This window comes from Tauraco erythrolophus, chromosome Z (genome assembly GCF_009769465.1).
Source record: "Tauraco erythrolophus isolate bTauEry1 chromosome Z, bTauEry1.pri, whole genome shotgun sequence".
Classification (NCBI taxonomy): domain Eukaryota; kingdom Metazoa; phylum Chordata; class Aves; order Musophagiformes; family Musophagidae; genus Tauraco; species Tauraco erythrolophus.
The window spans coordinates 36,962,658-36,976,899 of record NC_141496.1 but is presented as its reverse complement, the minus strand read 5'-3'; the positions used below and the strand labels follow the sequence as shown (position 1 = coordinate 36,976,899).

The 14,242-nt window shown below is 39.5% G+C and overlaps 1 protein-coding gene across 1 annotated transcript; it reads right to left on the bottom strand.

The window, feature by feature from the left end:
* Positions 1-284: 284 nt before the first annotated feature.
* CETN3 (centrin 3) lies at positions 285-12,912 on the bottom strand. The gene is made up of 5 exons (XM_086629234.1): positions 12,871-12,912; positions 9,865-10,000; positions 8,337-8,451; positions 5,513-5,704; positions 285-1,180 (listed from the first exon to the last, which is right to left on the bottom strand). Exons 1-5 carry the CDS (start codon positions 12,885-12,887, stop codon positions 1,137-1,139), a joined length of 504 nt encoding a protein of 167 aa, XP_086485360.1. The 5' UTR covers positions 12,888-12,912; the 3' UTR covers positions 285-1,136.
* Positions 12,913-14,242: the final 1,330 nt, after the last annotated feature.

Here is a 14,242-nt window from a genome sequence, read left to right as displayed (position 1 = left end):
AGAGCAACGCAGTATTTCACAGATAAGGATGTTACAATACACACTTGAAAAATAATAGGAAAAATCTATTAACTTTAATGACCTTAACTTCTGCCTCCAATAAATTCCAAGCTCTGCCTGTTTGCGCAGGGCAAACCTGTTCATAACAGGATTACTGAGAGTTAAAAAGCAGGTGCTTTTCTGACAATGAAGATGAACACAGGATTAGCTGAGATTTAAAGTTACATTTTTTGATATATAATAAGAGCGAAATCTAAGAGGAAGAAACTACAACTAACAGGAAATCTGGAAGATCAACCCATGAGAACTCTTCTGGAAGACAGCAGGCAAACCAGAAATATATCCATTCTCTTCAACTACTTTAAAAGTTCACTCCATATGATGCTTTTCATCTAACTAGATACTGCAGATAGAGTCTCCACTCATCATAAACAGTTGTCATTGTCTCCACAGCTATCAGTTGTAGACACTGAAGGGAAGAGCTGCTGGCTGACATTTGGACGACTTAAGCACTTTTTTGGTAGTTTATCATCAGGATGGTTGCCTGCCCTTTGCAATCAGACACAGGTAATACAGAGTTAATAAACTGCATCTTTAAGGATGCAAACGCTTGCTACTTTAATGTCCCCATTCATCCAGAACAGTGGAAGTACAAGCCTATGAATAAAAAAAAATTCTTTTCCCTGAAGGATTTTTACATCATAGTTCAGTTCAGATTAAACTACAAAAATAAGACTTTCGAGTAGAACATTTTATTAAAATGGAAGTTTGTCAAACCTTATGTATCAAAACTAAGGCCACAGCTAATGCTACTACAGTCAACAGCAAAAGGTTCTTATATGATACAATTTAGAAATCTCATACAAAGCTATTTTACAAACGAGTACTCAAACATTCTGAAATGCAGCAATACTTACTTGTTCTAAAATGACAGATCAAGTATTCTAGTGATAGTATTTAACGATACAAAGTAATGAATTATCAGTGCGTATAACCTGTCTTTATTTTGGTCCTATGAGGAAAGTAGTTTTCTGCATCACTCCAGCTACAGAAATGAATGGAAGTACAAAACATCGTAATGGAAGCTGCCAATGATTCCTCCCTTTTCTGCTAAGTTAATTTCTTTTCTTCTGATGCTAAATATCTCCAGTCATAATAGCAATGAACTCTTCTTGATTGACTGTAGAAAAAGAGAAAATTGTTAGACAAACAGCAAACATCCATAAATCATAAAAGAAAATAATGCATATCTGTATTGTACTTTTTACGTAAAGGTCTCCCAGTTAGCATTCGTTGTGTCTGATCCATTACTAATCAGGGTTTACAAGGCTGGATTTTTGCTTCTAGAGCAACAAAGATTTGGCACTTCCCCCCGCCCCCTTCCCCCCGCCACCCCGTGTAAAAGGAAAAGTCAGAATGCAAGCTTAATTATGTAGAATACTTAGACCAGAATCTAGCTCACATGTAACAAGCTATTGTTTCTAACGATGAATGTAAAAATATTCTAAAAGGAGACAAGATAGAAAAATACTGAGAAAAGTACGCAAAAAGATGGCTACGCAAACCCATAATACTTTATTATTATGAGTTTTTAAGATTTATGAGAATGTTAAAAATGGTAGATAAATTTTATTTAGTAAGTGCTTCTCAAGCGACAATGCTGCAGCTCCAGTTACAACCAAATTCAGTTTTATTCTTAAAATTATGATTTAGACATTTATGTCCAATACCCCCCACTGTATTCCTCTCTCTCTCTCAAACCTGTAACACTTGCCAAATACAAAATGAATTTTAAGATCATTTACTAATGATTCCATAAATTAACTAGAATTAAAAAGGACTTCTGACAAGCTTTTCCCCATCTGAACTTTCTTCATTCCTCAATTATAATTAACAGAAATTTTACACAAATGTACTTGAAGAAATTAAGTCATAATAATAAATTAATTAGCAGTCATTAATTATTTTGCTGCACTTATACCTGAGCTATTGACCTTACTCATATGTTAAAACAGAGCCACTGTAAAAGAGTTAACCAATGAACATGTTCACTCTGCAACTAATTACTGCAGTGGGGAATGATTAGAATAAGTCAGTGGTATGGAAAAGACCAGACAGATATGAAGAATTCTCCATGACAATTACCTGTCCCAGCCAATGTGCCCAAGCTAATCCTAAACAAAGCACTGCAAAGCAAGAGCTACATTTACAGCTAGAAGAAAATTAGGCAAATTCAACTATGCTTAAGAATTAACACATAAACCTAAATCTGCCCTAATGCGACCCATCTCAAATTGTATGAAACAAGCAGATTTAGTCTAGCGTAGGACCCCCTACTCTGATATACCATTCCATCAGATAGCTACATCAAGGTTTGTTGCACATAAGCCCTATGTTGTCTGCATGACTTTAAAAAGCACTTCCACAGCTTTATTACGGTAACAGCACAAATACGAACATCGTCCCCAAAATATTCGCTCGTTTAAAACATCTCTGTTGAACAATGCTGCAAAGTGGAAACACAGTATTATAATGACAAAAAAATCTTTGTAACATTCAAACAAACTGCACAGGGAAGTGTAGTTAAAATTCCCGGCAACCCTAGTTAATCCTCCTCAGACTTAGGATCTGTTCACAATTTATGTACAATGAAATCAGAAGCAATCATAGTCTTTCCTAACATCAGATTTCCCTCAATTCCATTACATACGTGATCATAAAAGAATGAACTAGTATCACAACTGATATGAAGAAAATGTTGACTTGGACTCTGGAGAGTTAAAGGAGCAGGGTTTTTTCTCCTAATTCTGTGCCAAAATCTGAGACCTAAGACTGGCTCATGTTTCCTACAGATGCATCCACACAAGATGACAAAAACTGCATAAACTGGCAGCATGGAGTTTCTAAAAATAGTCATTCTCCAAAATAGAAGTCATTCCTAAGACCAGGAATACAAAAATAAGACTACTGACCTTTTTAAGGCAGATAGAAATTGTCAAAAATACTTTCTTCTGCAGAAATTTATGTACAGTGGACCAGTACAGCTGAGTGGTTTCTCTAGAAACACAAAGGTTCAAGTAGCCTGGGTACCACATCACCAATTTTATTTCACTATGAGAGAAACAACCTCTCAAATGTAAGAAGGATGTTAAACCCCAAGTGGTATTATTCCTATGTTTGAAGTATCAATTAAAAATGCTAGCAACTAATAGTTTCAGATTTTTTTTCTTGGCAAGAAAAGAAGAAGAATTAGATGACAGCAAGATTTTGCTACATGACCCAGATGTTTGAAGCTAAATGGAACAGTGATTCACAGGATTCGTTTTTCAGAATGAATCTTAAAAAGCTAGAAACAGCATCAGTTTTCTTTCAAGAACAGAAAACACACAGAAACTTAAGGATAAAACAGCACTATATACAAACATCATGCTGTCAATCTTCCATATTCTATCTCATGCTTGACTGCTCTAACAAGGCAAATGAATGGACAAACAAATAAGAAGAAACTGAGCCACCCACTCTTAGCTGATCAATTTGAATCCAAAAACTTAGCACTGGTCCAAAATAATTGCGTCTCAGTAACCTTCCTGAAAGGAGCTAATGGTCTACATTCAATATGTAGTGACCTAATCTCACATGACAGAAAACCATCCATGATTCTGACACCTCAATTGACAGGTCCAGGAGGGTGACACAGAACAAATATCTGCTTGCAGATAATTTCTACTCTCACTCACCTCTACAGCTACACCTTCCAAAAAACAAAAAAAAAAGGAAAAAAGTAAAGCTAGCAATGTAATGTCCTGACAACTCTTCTTTTTACAAGCAAACCAAGCTCAAAATTAAAGTATCTACCTAGACTAGCAATCCATCTAATGGACGGAGAAAACCACCATCACTCCTTGCCTGCTACACAGCTACTGAAAAGTACGTAAATAGGTATCCTATTGTCTACCGGAATTCACAATTGCAATCCTGTGTGTCACTGCACACAGATGGGTGCCTGATAACAGGATTTGCATCTTTCTAACCTGCTTCAGAAACAAAACACTGACCTGCTTCAATTATCTTATAGGAAACACTGAGAAAAAACAGAATCTATTCTCTCCGGATGCAGCTCCAAGAAAATGTGATCAAGCAGTGAAACAGTTCAGGGATCTAAGCAGCAAGAAAACGAACTTAAAAACCTAAATGAACAGTCTTCTCCTGGCTTAGCTCCCTTAAACCTCTCACTTGTGGGATCAGAAACTGCCAGTGCAAGAAACAGGTGGCAAGACGCAGCTGGGAGCGTGGAGGAACATCAGTGTGGATTTACTAAGGAACTATGGCCTCAGGAAAAAAATAGCTCCAAAAGGAAAGAACCACTACAAGGGAACAAAAGGTTTGCAATTCCACACCAGTGATCACGTTTAAAATGTCCTGCTCTTTCTCTCGAAAGAAAAAGTGTTGTTTCAGCACTTGAGTAACTGTATTCCCAAGTGTGGAATAACATCTATCCCAAATAGCATAGAGAGGAGGAGTGGCTGTCACAAGGCTGACAACACCATTTTTTTTTCACTAGTAGTGAGAGCTTTGAGTCCAACAGATGCGGTGGCTCACGAGTAGAAATACTATTGTAACTGGAAAAGCTGAGGAACTGCTAGTGAAGTCCCAGACATGAGTCACCATCCTGAAAGAAAAACTCAGAAGCAGGTTTCGATGACTGTTAAAAATGCACTCACGGTCTGAAGTGAGTGGTCCCTCAGATATTAAGGTTTTCTTTGTAAACATAAGAGTGTTTTCAAGTCAATGAAAAAAAAAACAAACTTAAGTTTCAGTGCTCAAGAAGATTTAATAAGCACCATATCAAACTGGATTTGTTAATTCATTCTTTATCTAGCTAATAAATCCCTTCTGCGGCCCACTAGCCCACTCCGTATGGACCTTGTCAATTGCCCAGAGCCATTTTTCACACTATGCTTCTCAGCTCACTTTAAGTTCAGGAGTACATTAAAGAACTATCCAAGCTGACCCCGCGTAGATGCAGGGTACACCCAGCATGATTTATTAGCTTAACACTCCATATCTGACTAACACGCTGAAATCCCAAGTGACACATCACCACTTAAGAAACATTGACCAGGCAGTCAGGACAGTTTATCTTAGTACTTTAATCCTTTTACTAATTTAGAAGAAAAAAAAATATGTAATGTAGGTACGTGATATCTCCCATGTACCGGTTCAAATACTTCCACCTTCAACTACACTTTCACCAACCTTTAACAGACATTGGTTGAATAAGAGTTAGTGGTGAATCAACTTGAGAAATCAACTGGATTTTTAGATTCCAAGATGTGTTTCCAGGACTAGCAGCTGTCAAAACCAACAGTTTCCATTATTTGTAGACTAAATAAAGTTTGAGTTGTAAGTTATTAGAAGGAAATCAGAGAGGACAGTTTCACAAGAAAATTACATCTAGAAAAGGGAGAAAATTAAGAACAGACTGTATGGGCTTTTGTTTACTAACACATACTTTCTCCATCTCCATCCTTATCAAATTCTTCAATCATAGCCCGTAGTTCTTCATCAGACATATTTTCACCCAATTCTCTAGCAACCCGGCGCAGGTTTCTCAGACTTATTTTACCAGAGTCGTCATCATCAAACAATTTGAATGCCTTGAGTATTTCTTCTTGTGGGTCTCTGTCCAATATCCAGTCTGTCACTGTAAGAAGGATACTTTAGTTAGACTAAAAAATTCTGAAGGGTAAACTCAGAACGACCTTAGCAGACTGAGGCAATATGAAGAGCATACGCTCCCGATTTCACCTGTTCTTACATTTTTATATATTTCAATTTGACATCCATATTTGTTTGGCCGTCATCTGACCTCTTTCTCATCTCTCTTTTCCCAAGCTGAGTTTCTCTTTGGGATAAACCTGTTGCAGTGGGAAGCTACATGGCAACTCAGACACAGTCATGCTTTCAACACACTTTTCAATAGGAATTAAAAGTATATACATGCCTACTCTGTTTCAAACTTACCTTTCAGAAAAAAACATCAGCTCTGACAGATGCAGACATGTGAATCTTTTTTATTTCACATGTTTTGATCAGGATGGAATTTTGACTTAGAGAGAACACTGAAACACTAAGTAATGAAAAACATTCACATAGAACCTCTCTTTAGGTACAAAGCCACACTAACAAAACAAAAAAAAAAACCCCAAAACCTTAAGCCCAGGGGTTATGAAAAGGACACTGCTATAAACTACAAGATGTTACTTCTGAAAGGATTCATCAGTATTTATTATTCCTTTTATCACAACTATTTGTCAGTTTCTGTAACAGAAAAGACAAACTTGACACATAAAATATTGTTCTAAATTATTTCAGACATTTCTAGAACTGGCCATAAATATCTTCACATCTTTGTACCTGCTAGTCTTGTATTACAGGGCTTGCTATTTATGACTTTCATGAAGCCATTAAAAACACATCAACCTCGTTTGCACATAGAGAACCACTTAGCATCTGCTGCTGTCTGCAGGTGGAATGCCTGCTCCGGCTTAGTGAACTTGACAGGAAAAAATTAGATTCAAGCTCACATAAGCTCACTACTGCAATGAAGTTTGTATGACTACATAAATCCCTTAGATTTATACTAAATTTAAATATTCTAATTTAAAACAACTAGGCTGCATGACAGTATTACATCATTTTAAAAATTCTACCTTTTGAGGCAAAAAGACAACTGCAATGTTAGCTGAAGAACAATAAAACACTACGTCTCTAAATATTATAGGTAACATGATCATATAAAACAAGATGAAATGTTATTGTGTCTTTACACATTACAGATGGGCCATTCCTACATTTAAAACCATAAATAACATGAAACTATGAAAAATTGATGGGTCAAGAATTGCACTGCTATATCCAGCAGCTCTTTACAATTAAAGCTTCTATAACCTATTCTCTCTAACCCCCTGATCTTTCTGCTAAAAGTGGTATCATGTTTAATTCTGTGTCAAGGTCACACTGCATCATAGCAGCACTTAAATCCAATTCAAGTTTTGGGACAGGTCTGATCACCTTCCAAGGATCTATTGTGCTTTCTACAAAAATTTTCCCAGCTTCTCAGTAGTTATTGACTGCCTATATTGGTAGCAAGGACAGATCAGGAAATAATGAACAGTGACCAGACTAAAGATCAGGAATTAAAAAAGAATTACAAGATAATTATATCCAATTGTATAATATCAAAGCATAACAATGTAATTATAGTACTATTTTTACTACTGTTGAATCAATACTTCTAGTTTTATTTATTTACTTATTAAGTCAGGACTGATCAAATATATTTTTGGTTCATTTCTGACTTACAATTTGCCTAAACCCAGAACATAACTACAAAAACATTCTCTGTCATTAACAGCACATTTTGTCCAATCCTAATCTGTTAAATTGTTAAAATTTGCCATGTTTCATTCAATAACTGCTTTGCCACATTTAGTAGATTGTTATTCATAGCCAAGCCCAAATACACTGGGTTTGGTTTGCAGTCTGGTTTGGGTTTTTTTTTTCAGAAAATTTACAGAAATCTAGTACTTTCAACACATGGACTGGAATAAGGAAATAGAGATATAAACCCATACATGGAGAAATCCCACACATCTTATTTTTACGGTAAACACAAATTGTATGCAAAAGTATAAATTATGTCTAGCAACTAAAAAATCTTCAAAGAAACTTAAACTCTTGATCTTTAAAAATTCCGCAGACCACTACATACTCAAATTATGTCAAACTGCACAGTACACAACCTTCAGATGAAAGACAGCCTGAAGAAATTCCACTGGTTTTTATAAACAGTTGAAAATCCTTGAAGCACAATATTTAACATCTGCTTCAATTTCTCTTATCTTTATTATATGTGAAGTCTGTATTCAGTTTACAGTTTCTCTGTGTACATGGCTCCTTTCTATGAAATTCAATATCCAACACTTTTTCCACAGTAGGATGGAGAATCTTAACAAAATCCATAAACACAAGAATATCTAGATTTTAAGTTAGCATTTGTTCCATTGTGTAAGTTTGAAAAAGATTAGGGCTGCGAATACCCCATTTCCTTTTATACTGGGGCTATCATTCATCTCTGCATATCAAACTGAGTATTCAGAATACAAAGATTTATTTTCCTCCACTACTGACTTTTATTAAGAAAAATACGAAACTAAAACTCCCACGTCTGTTTCTTAATAGTACTGGATAACTGAAAAAGTACACGAAGTACTGCTTCCAAATTGTAGTCAATACTATAGGCTAAATTTATCTAAAGGTACACAAACACATACCAACTTCATTAAAATCTTCAAAGGTGATCTTGCCTGTCGCTTCTCGATCATAATCTTTAAGTATTTTCAGAACATCAGCTTTTTTCACATCAAAACCCAAGGCTCTCATTGCCACCTTTTGGAATAAAATGGAAGTGCAACCATATATGAAGATTAAAACACAGACGTAACAGATTTTTTTTAATTTTCAGTAATTTCCTTCTTGCCCAAGAAAAAGTGTGCATCAGTGGTTTAGCAACAATAACAAACAAAATTTAATAAAAGTAAAAAAGCTTTGGATATAAAAATGGCCTAAAACTACTATTAGCAAATGGATCACCAAGTTACAGTGCAAAAACAGTCTTTGCATTTTCAGGGATTTTAGAGACTGGACCAAACATTTCTTAGGACAAGCAGATTTATTTTCCTCGCTTCCAAATATGTTTCAAGCACTGACCCTTTTTCAAAGATAAAACTGAAACTCATTCTTCAAATTATTCTTCTTCAGTATTGATACGGTGTAGATGTTCCTGGGTTTACAAGTCCTCTTACAAGTGACTTTACTGCTCTTCCAGCGAACAATATAAACTAAATCATTTTCTATTTTTCCTTTAGGTTAGGAGTACGCATTTAGTTTCCCATTTCAACTTGCAGTTTCTCAGCACACACTACCTCAGCTTTCTCCACACTGATGAACATCCACTAAATCAGAAGTGGAAAACCACAATACTATTGTATGTAGCCATTCAAAAATCTATGCTATATGCTAGTTTTGTAGAGAAGGGGATAGCTCTTTTCTTTATACATTTCTGTTCTTTCATAGCATTGTCTTCAGTGCCACAATATTTAACTAGACAGCTAAGAAACAGCTTTGCAAATAATGACAGTGGGAACACAAAGCATACCACAACTGGAAAGAGGATATTAACAGTCCCAAAGCAGTCCTCAGTACTACCCCACTCACTGTGACTTTCACTACAGATAAAATACCCGAATTCTGAAATAAAGAGAAGGGAATCGCTATACCTAACATACTCCTGTAACAGCAATTAAAGCAAAATCACTCCTACAATCCACAGGCTCCCTGTTGAAAGGGGCAAGTGGGTAAGCTCTGGCTTGTAGTCAACCGTTTTACAAATTTGATTTACATCTTTTACCTAAGCCTCTGAAACCTGTGGATTTTCACATCATCAAGCTTTAGATTATACAGTGCCTTTAAAAAGAACCAAACACCTTTTCAAGAGCTTTTCCCACTTAGTCATCTGTCCAAGCTAAACCCTGGGGAGCATTCAAACCAGGGTTACACAATATGCTACAGTAATTCTGTTACTGTGTCAAGTATACCACACGGGAAGAAAAGCTCATTCTTACCCCAACCCAGTATTTCCTTTTGTTTTTTTTCCTCCCTGAATATCCTCACTCCTTTAGCCCAGCTAGAGATTGTGAACTTGGAGAATTTTTTAAACATACAGCCAATATCTTAAAAACTCACTAAGAAATAGATATATATTATCTGCCATAAAATTGTTCAAATTAAAAAAACTTTTACCTTTAATTCATGATAATTTATTGCTTTATCTTTGTCTGTATCAAACAACTCAAAGGCATCTTTAATTTCTTGCTTCTGTTCCTCAGTCAGTTCTCTTCTTTTCTTCTTTTTAGTTTTGTCTACTGAAAGCTCATTCCTATATAACAAAGAAATTAAATGTAACTGATTTCTACTGGGAAGACACCACTGTAGGCAACATTTTCCACCAACAAGAAACTCACCGTAATTGCACAGATTACCCATTTGCACTTTACCCATTCAATCTTTTCCCAGCTTGTCCTCCCAGTTTAAAACAGCACTTGAAACAGAGAATTCCTTTGTGAAAGCTGAACGACACCTCCACTCTCTCACCCAAAATAAGATCAGCACAGGTGTTTTGGTTAATAAATAACAACAAAAAAGAGAGTAGAAAAACCACCACTTAAAAAGAATACTTGAGGTTATGAACTAGACTAGCAGCTGAAATGATACAAGTCCTGAAAACATTTTATTCCTAAACTGTGGCTTAGAAGAAAGAATTTTGAGACAGACAGGCTGCTGGAGGCTTAACTAGGCCAGACAAGTGGGTTGTCTGGCTACTAAAGTGGGCGTTAGCTACCAAAAATCAGCTCTGTTGCCAGTAACAGTACTTAGATAAATGGCATTTACGGATTTTTTTTTAAATCCTTTAAATCACACACACACACACACTGTTCTAAAGGCTTTTTGCTCTGTTTCGGTACACACAAAAGAGACAAGCCCCCCAAATCAGTAAATCTTGCTCAAAGACAGCCCTCTTTTCCTTGTCTAGTCTGGAAATAAGATTAATTTCTTACTAATTATTTTATTAAACACTAAGATTTTCATAAAACAGACAGAAAATACCTGATTCATTTATTGGGAATAACAGCTGAAAAATCTGAAAAGGATGACACTGATAAAAGATACTTTGGCCCAAGCTAGTAAAGTGTATATTGTGCTTTAACTGTGCTTTATTCACGTCAGAGAGACTGACTTCTGTATCCAGAGTAACTGCTCAGAAGATGTGCATTCCAGAGCAAAAACTCTTAAAAAAAATAAAAAAGTAGTACATCCAAAATAACAGGTGACATCAGCTAAGACTGTTACAGTACTCAGGGTGCAGTCTTGGAAGAAATGTCCATGCATGAGGCTCATACATGATGTGATGAACACAGCTGACTGCAGTGGTAAATCCTCTCCACTCTGTGATCATGAGGCCACATCTGATATACTTGGTCCAGCTGTGGATACTCCAGTACAAGAAAGATGTAAACAAAATGGATAAAATTTAAGGCAGATGGCCGTGCCTGGTGGCTACAGCACACAGTGCACGAGAAGCTGAGAGAGCTGGGTTTCTTTAGACCAGGTGAGTAGGGCAGAGGGATTAGGGGAAAAAGGGCTAAGGAGAGGGGATCTAGGTGCTGTGCTCCACTATCTACAGATTTATTACATAGAAGACAGGTTCCCCTCAGAGGAGCACAGGAAAAGGACAAGAGACAACAACTATAAAAATGCAAGAGAAGAAACTGCAGCTGGATCTAAGGGGAAATAATTTCCCAGTGTGTTTATGTGTTGGAACAGTTGCACTGGGAGACCGAAGAGTTTTCATTGTCCGAAATTTTTGGAACTCAACTGGAAAAGATGCTCAGCAACCTCATTCAGTTTTGAGTGGAACCTGCTCTGCGCAGAAAGCCGGACTAGATGACATCCAGAAGTCCTTTCTAACCTAAACTACTGTATAACTTAGGCTATGCTTTCAGGAAAAGGTTTTTTACACTCATTTCTTTATTTGCACCAGAGAAAAAACACATGCTGTGTCACCTATTGTAAAATGCATACAAATTACTGATAAGTCAACAGCAAACTGCTTTTCAGGGATATTTATTTTCCAAATGTCCTGTAGTGAGGTGCTTTTTCTTCTCCTTTGTTAAGGATTTGCTAATTTTAATCAAAACTAAGGATTAAACACACAGCTGGGATTTAGCTTTCAACAACCACTGAAGCTACACCAGTAAAAATTCCAAATATAGCCAAGAAAAGTGCAAGCTTGTTTGGCTGGACCAAGAAAAGGTCCAGCCAAACAAGCTGGACCTGCCTCAGATCACAATATCCTCCAAGCGTAACAGGTCCTTAGCAGACCAATTGGGACAGCGTGATTTCACACAGGCTTTGGATTACTACAGCTTCTGGAACGACTAAAATAACTCTGAGCTGGCTACATAATTAGGACTAGGAGAGTAGCTCAGATCCAGAGAGCCCACATTTTGAGAGCTGCAATGATGAAATCCATTTAGAAGTCTGAAAGCAGCTTAAAGTCAAACTCTCCTGGAAGAAGGATCCTGGCTACTCAAGTGTTTATTTAATGCTTTGCATAAAAGAATTTTTTCAAAAGACAGAGCAGCACTTAAATGCAAGCACTTTAGTGCCACTTCTTCTACGATCACTGTTACTATACAAAGCATGAAGTTCTCAGACGTGAAAATTAAGACTCACATGTGTCATATAAGCGTATTAATCACTCCTGAGGACAAGCATTTGCCAGGTACAGAATTCATAAGCCAGGCCCCTTTATACCGCAGTTATTGAATCAGAATTAAAAAACAAACAAACAAACCTCAACAGACTAACTTAAAGCCTACTAAAAGGCTTTTTGAAAGTGTATTACTTTAGAAAATCCACAGCGAACCTCTCAAGGCCACACGCGACGGGCCCTGCCCTCCCTCGGTGAGCAGATGGCGGTCGGGCCCGATCGGCCCCGGCCGCCCGCGACCCCCTCCGACGGGACCAGGCATCAGGCGGCCGGAGGCTGCGGGTGGCCTTCCCCGGCGCACGCCAGCGCCCAGACCCCGCCGCCGCCCGCCTCACACCGCTCCCCGCCAAGACCTTCCCCGGCGCCTCCCGAGGGGACAGCGGGGCCCTGAGGGCCGCGCCCGGAGCCGCCCCCCGAGCGGAGCGCCCCCCGAGGCCCGAAACAGGCGAGGGGGGAACCGCCTGGCTCATACCGACCTCAAGGCCAAGCTCATGCTGCTGCCGCCCCCGAAGCAGGCCGCGGCGGGACGGGCCGCACGGGGCCGAACCGGGCCGGACCAGACCAGACCGCGCCGCCTACCCCTCCACACGGGCCCGCCGCGCTCCCTTCCCCTTGGAAACGCGGGCACGACGCCGGCGCCCGCCAACCGGCGCCCTCCTCGCCGTGCCACCGCCGTCTGATTGGGTGATGGCTGAGATCTTCCCGCCTCCGAGGACTGAGCGCTTTCTTATTGGCGGGCGGGCTGCCAGTCAAAGAGGAGGAGGCGTTTCTCTTGCGTCGTCTCCGAGACGTTGAGAGGCTGTGATGGCGGTCGCCCGGTCGGTGTTGGGTGGTCCGTCCGCCGCCTCGGGGAGCCCGTGTGCCGCCTCCGCTCGTCCCTCCCCAGCCTGGGTGTGCCGAGGCTGTGGCAGAAGGCTCCCCGCGGCCCCAGGCGCTGCCCGCGCTCTCCGCCGCTGGCTCGGACGGCACCGCCGCGAGTGTGAGAGCACGGCGGGCTGTGGAGGAGCGGTGAGAGGCGGCGTTCCCGCCGCCCGCAGTCGGGAAGCGGCGGCGGCGGCAGCTGCCGGCACGCCATGCTGTGGGCAGTGCCTCGGAGAAGCGGCCGCTTCCCCGTCAGCTGTGCACCTTCGGTACGGGGTCTGGGAGCTCAGGCGTGAGGGGAGCTGTGGTGCAAAGTATGTTCTTGCAATATGTATGTACAGACGAACGTAGTGTTCAGAGTGTATGGAAACGTTTTTATCGAGCCTTTCCGATAGTGTGTTGTCTTTGCTTTCCTAAAAATTCTGTGCGGCAGCAATCCATGTCACATGAAGACCTTAATATGTAGTTCTTTTTCTCATTGCCATTAATCCTTTCCTGCTTTGCAAACCAGTGAATGAGCCAATGCTACATACTCTGTGGGTGGGAGACATACTAATTTCACTGAGAAGAAAACACCAACTTGGAAAAAATGCTGCTTTGGTGCAGTAATTGACTTTTATGTCAGTGACATAACAGATGTACCTTGTGCTGTGCCATTCAGGATGCCCTGAGCAGACAGGGCTGTTCTATAACCAGTGCTGAAACAGCCGAGTCTGGTGTTACTAGCTGAACCATAGGGATGCTCACATCTTCCCTAATACCGTGCTAAGCAGTCTGGCTAGATTCACTGAAAAGGCTCAGGAAGCGAGAAGTTTCAAGCATTTAAGTCCTGCTGCCTTCGGGACTGACAGCATGTCTTGAGTGTTGAAGGTGTTTTACATCTGCATACATCTAGTTTTAAAGTAATAAACCAGTAGCTGGTTGACCTTGAGTAGGAACAATTGGATCTGAAAGGCCAGATTCAGTAGGTGTGCTCAAGACACATTT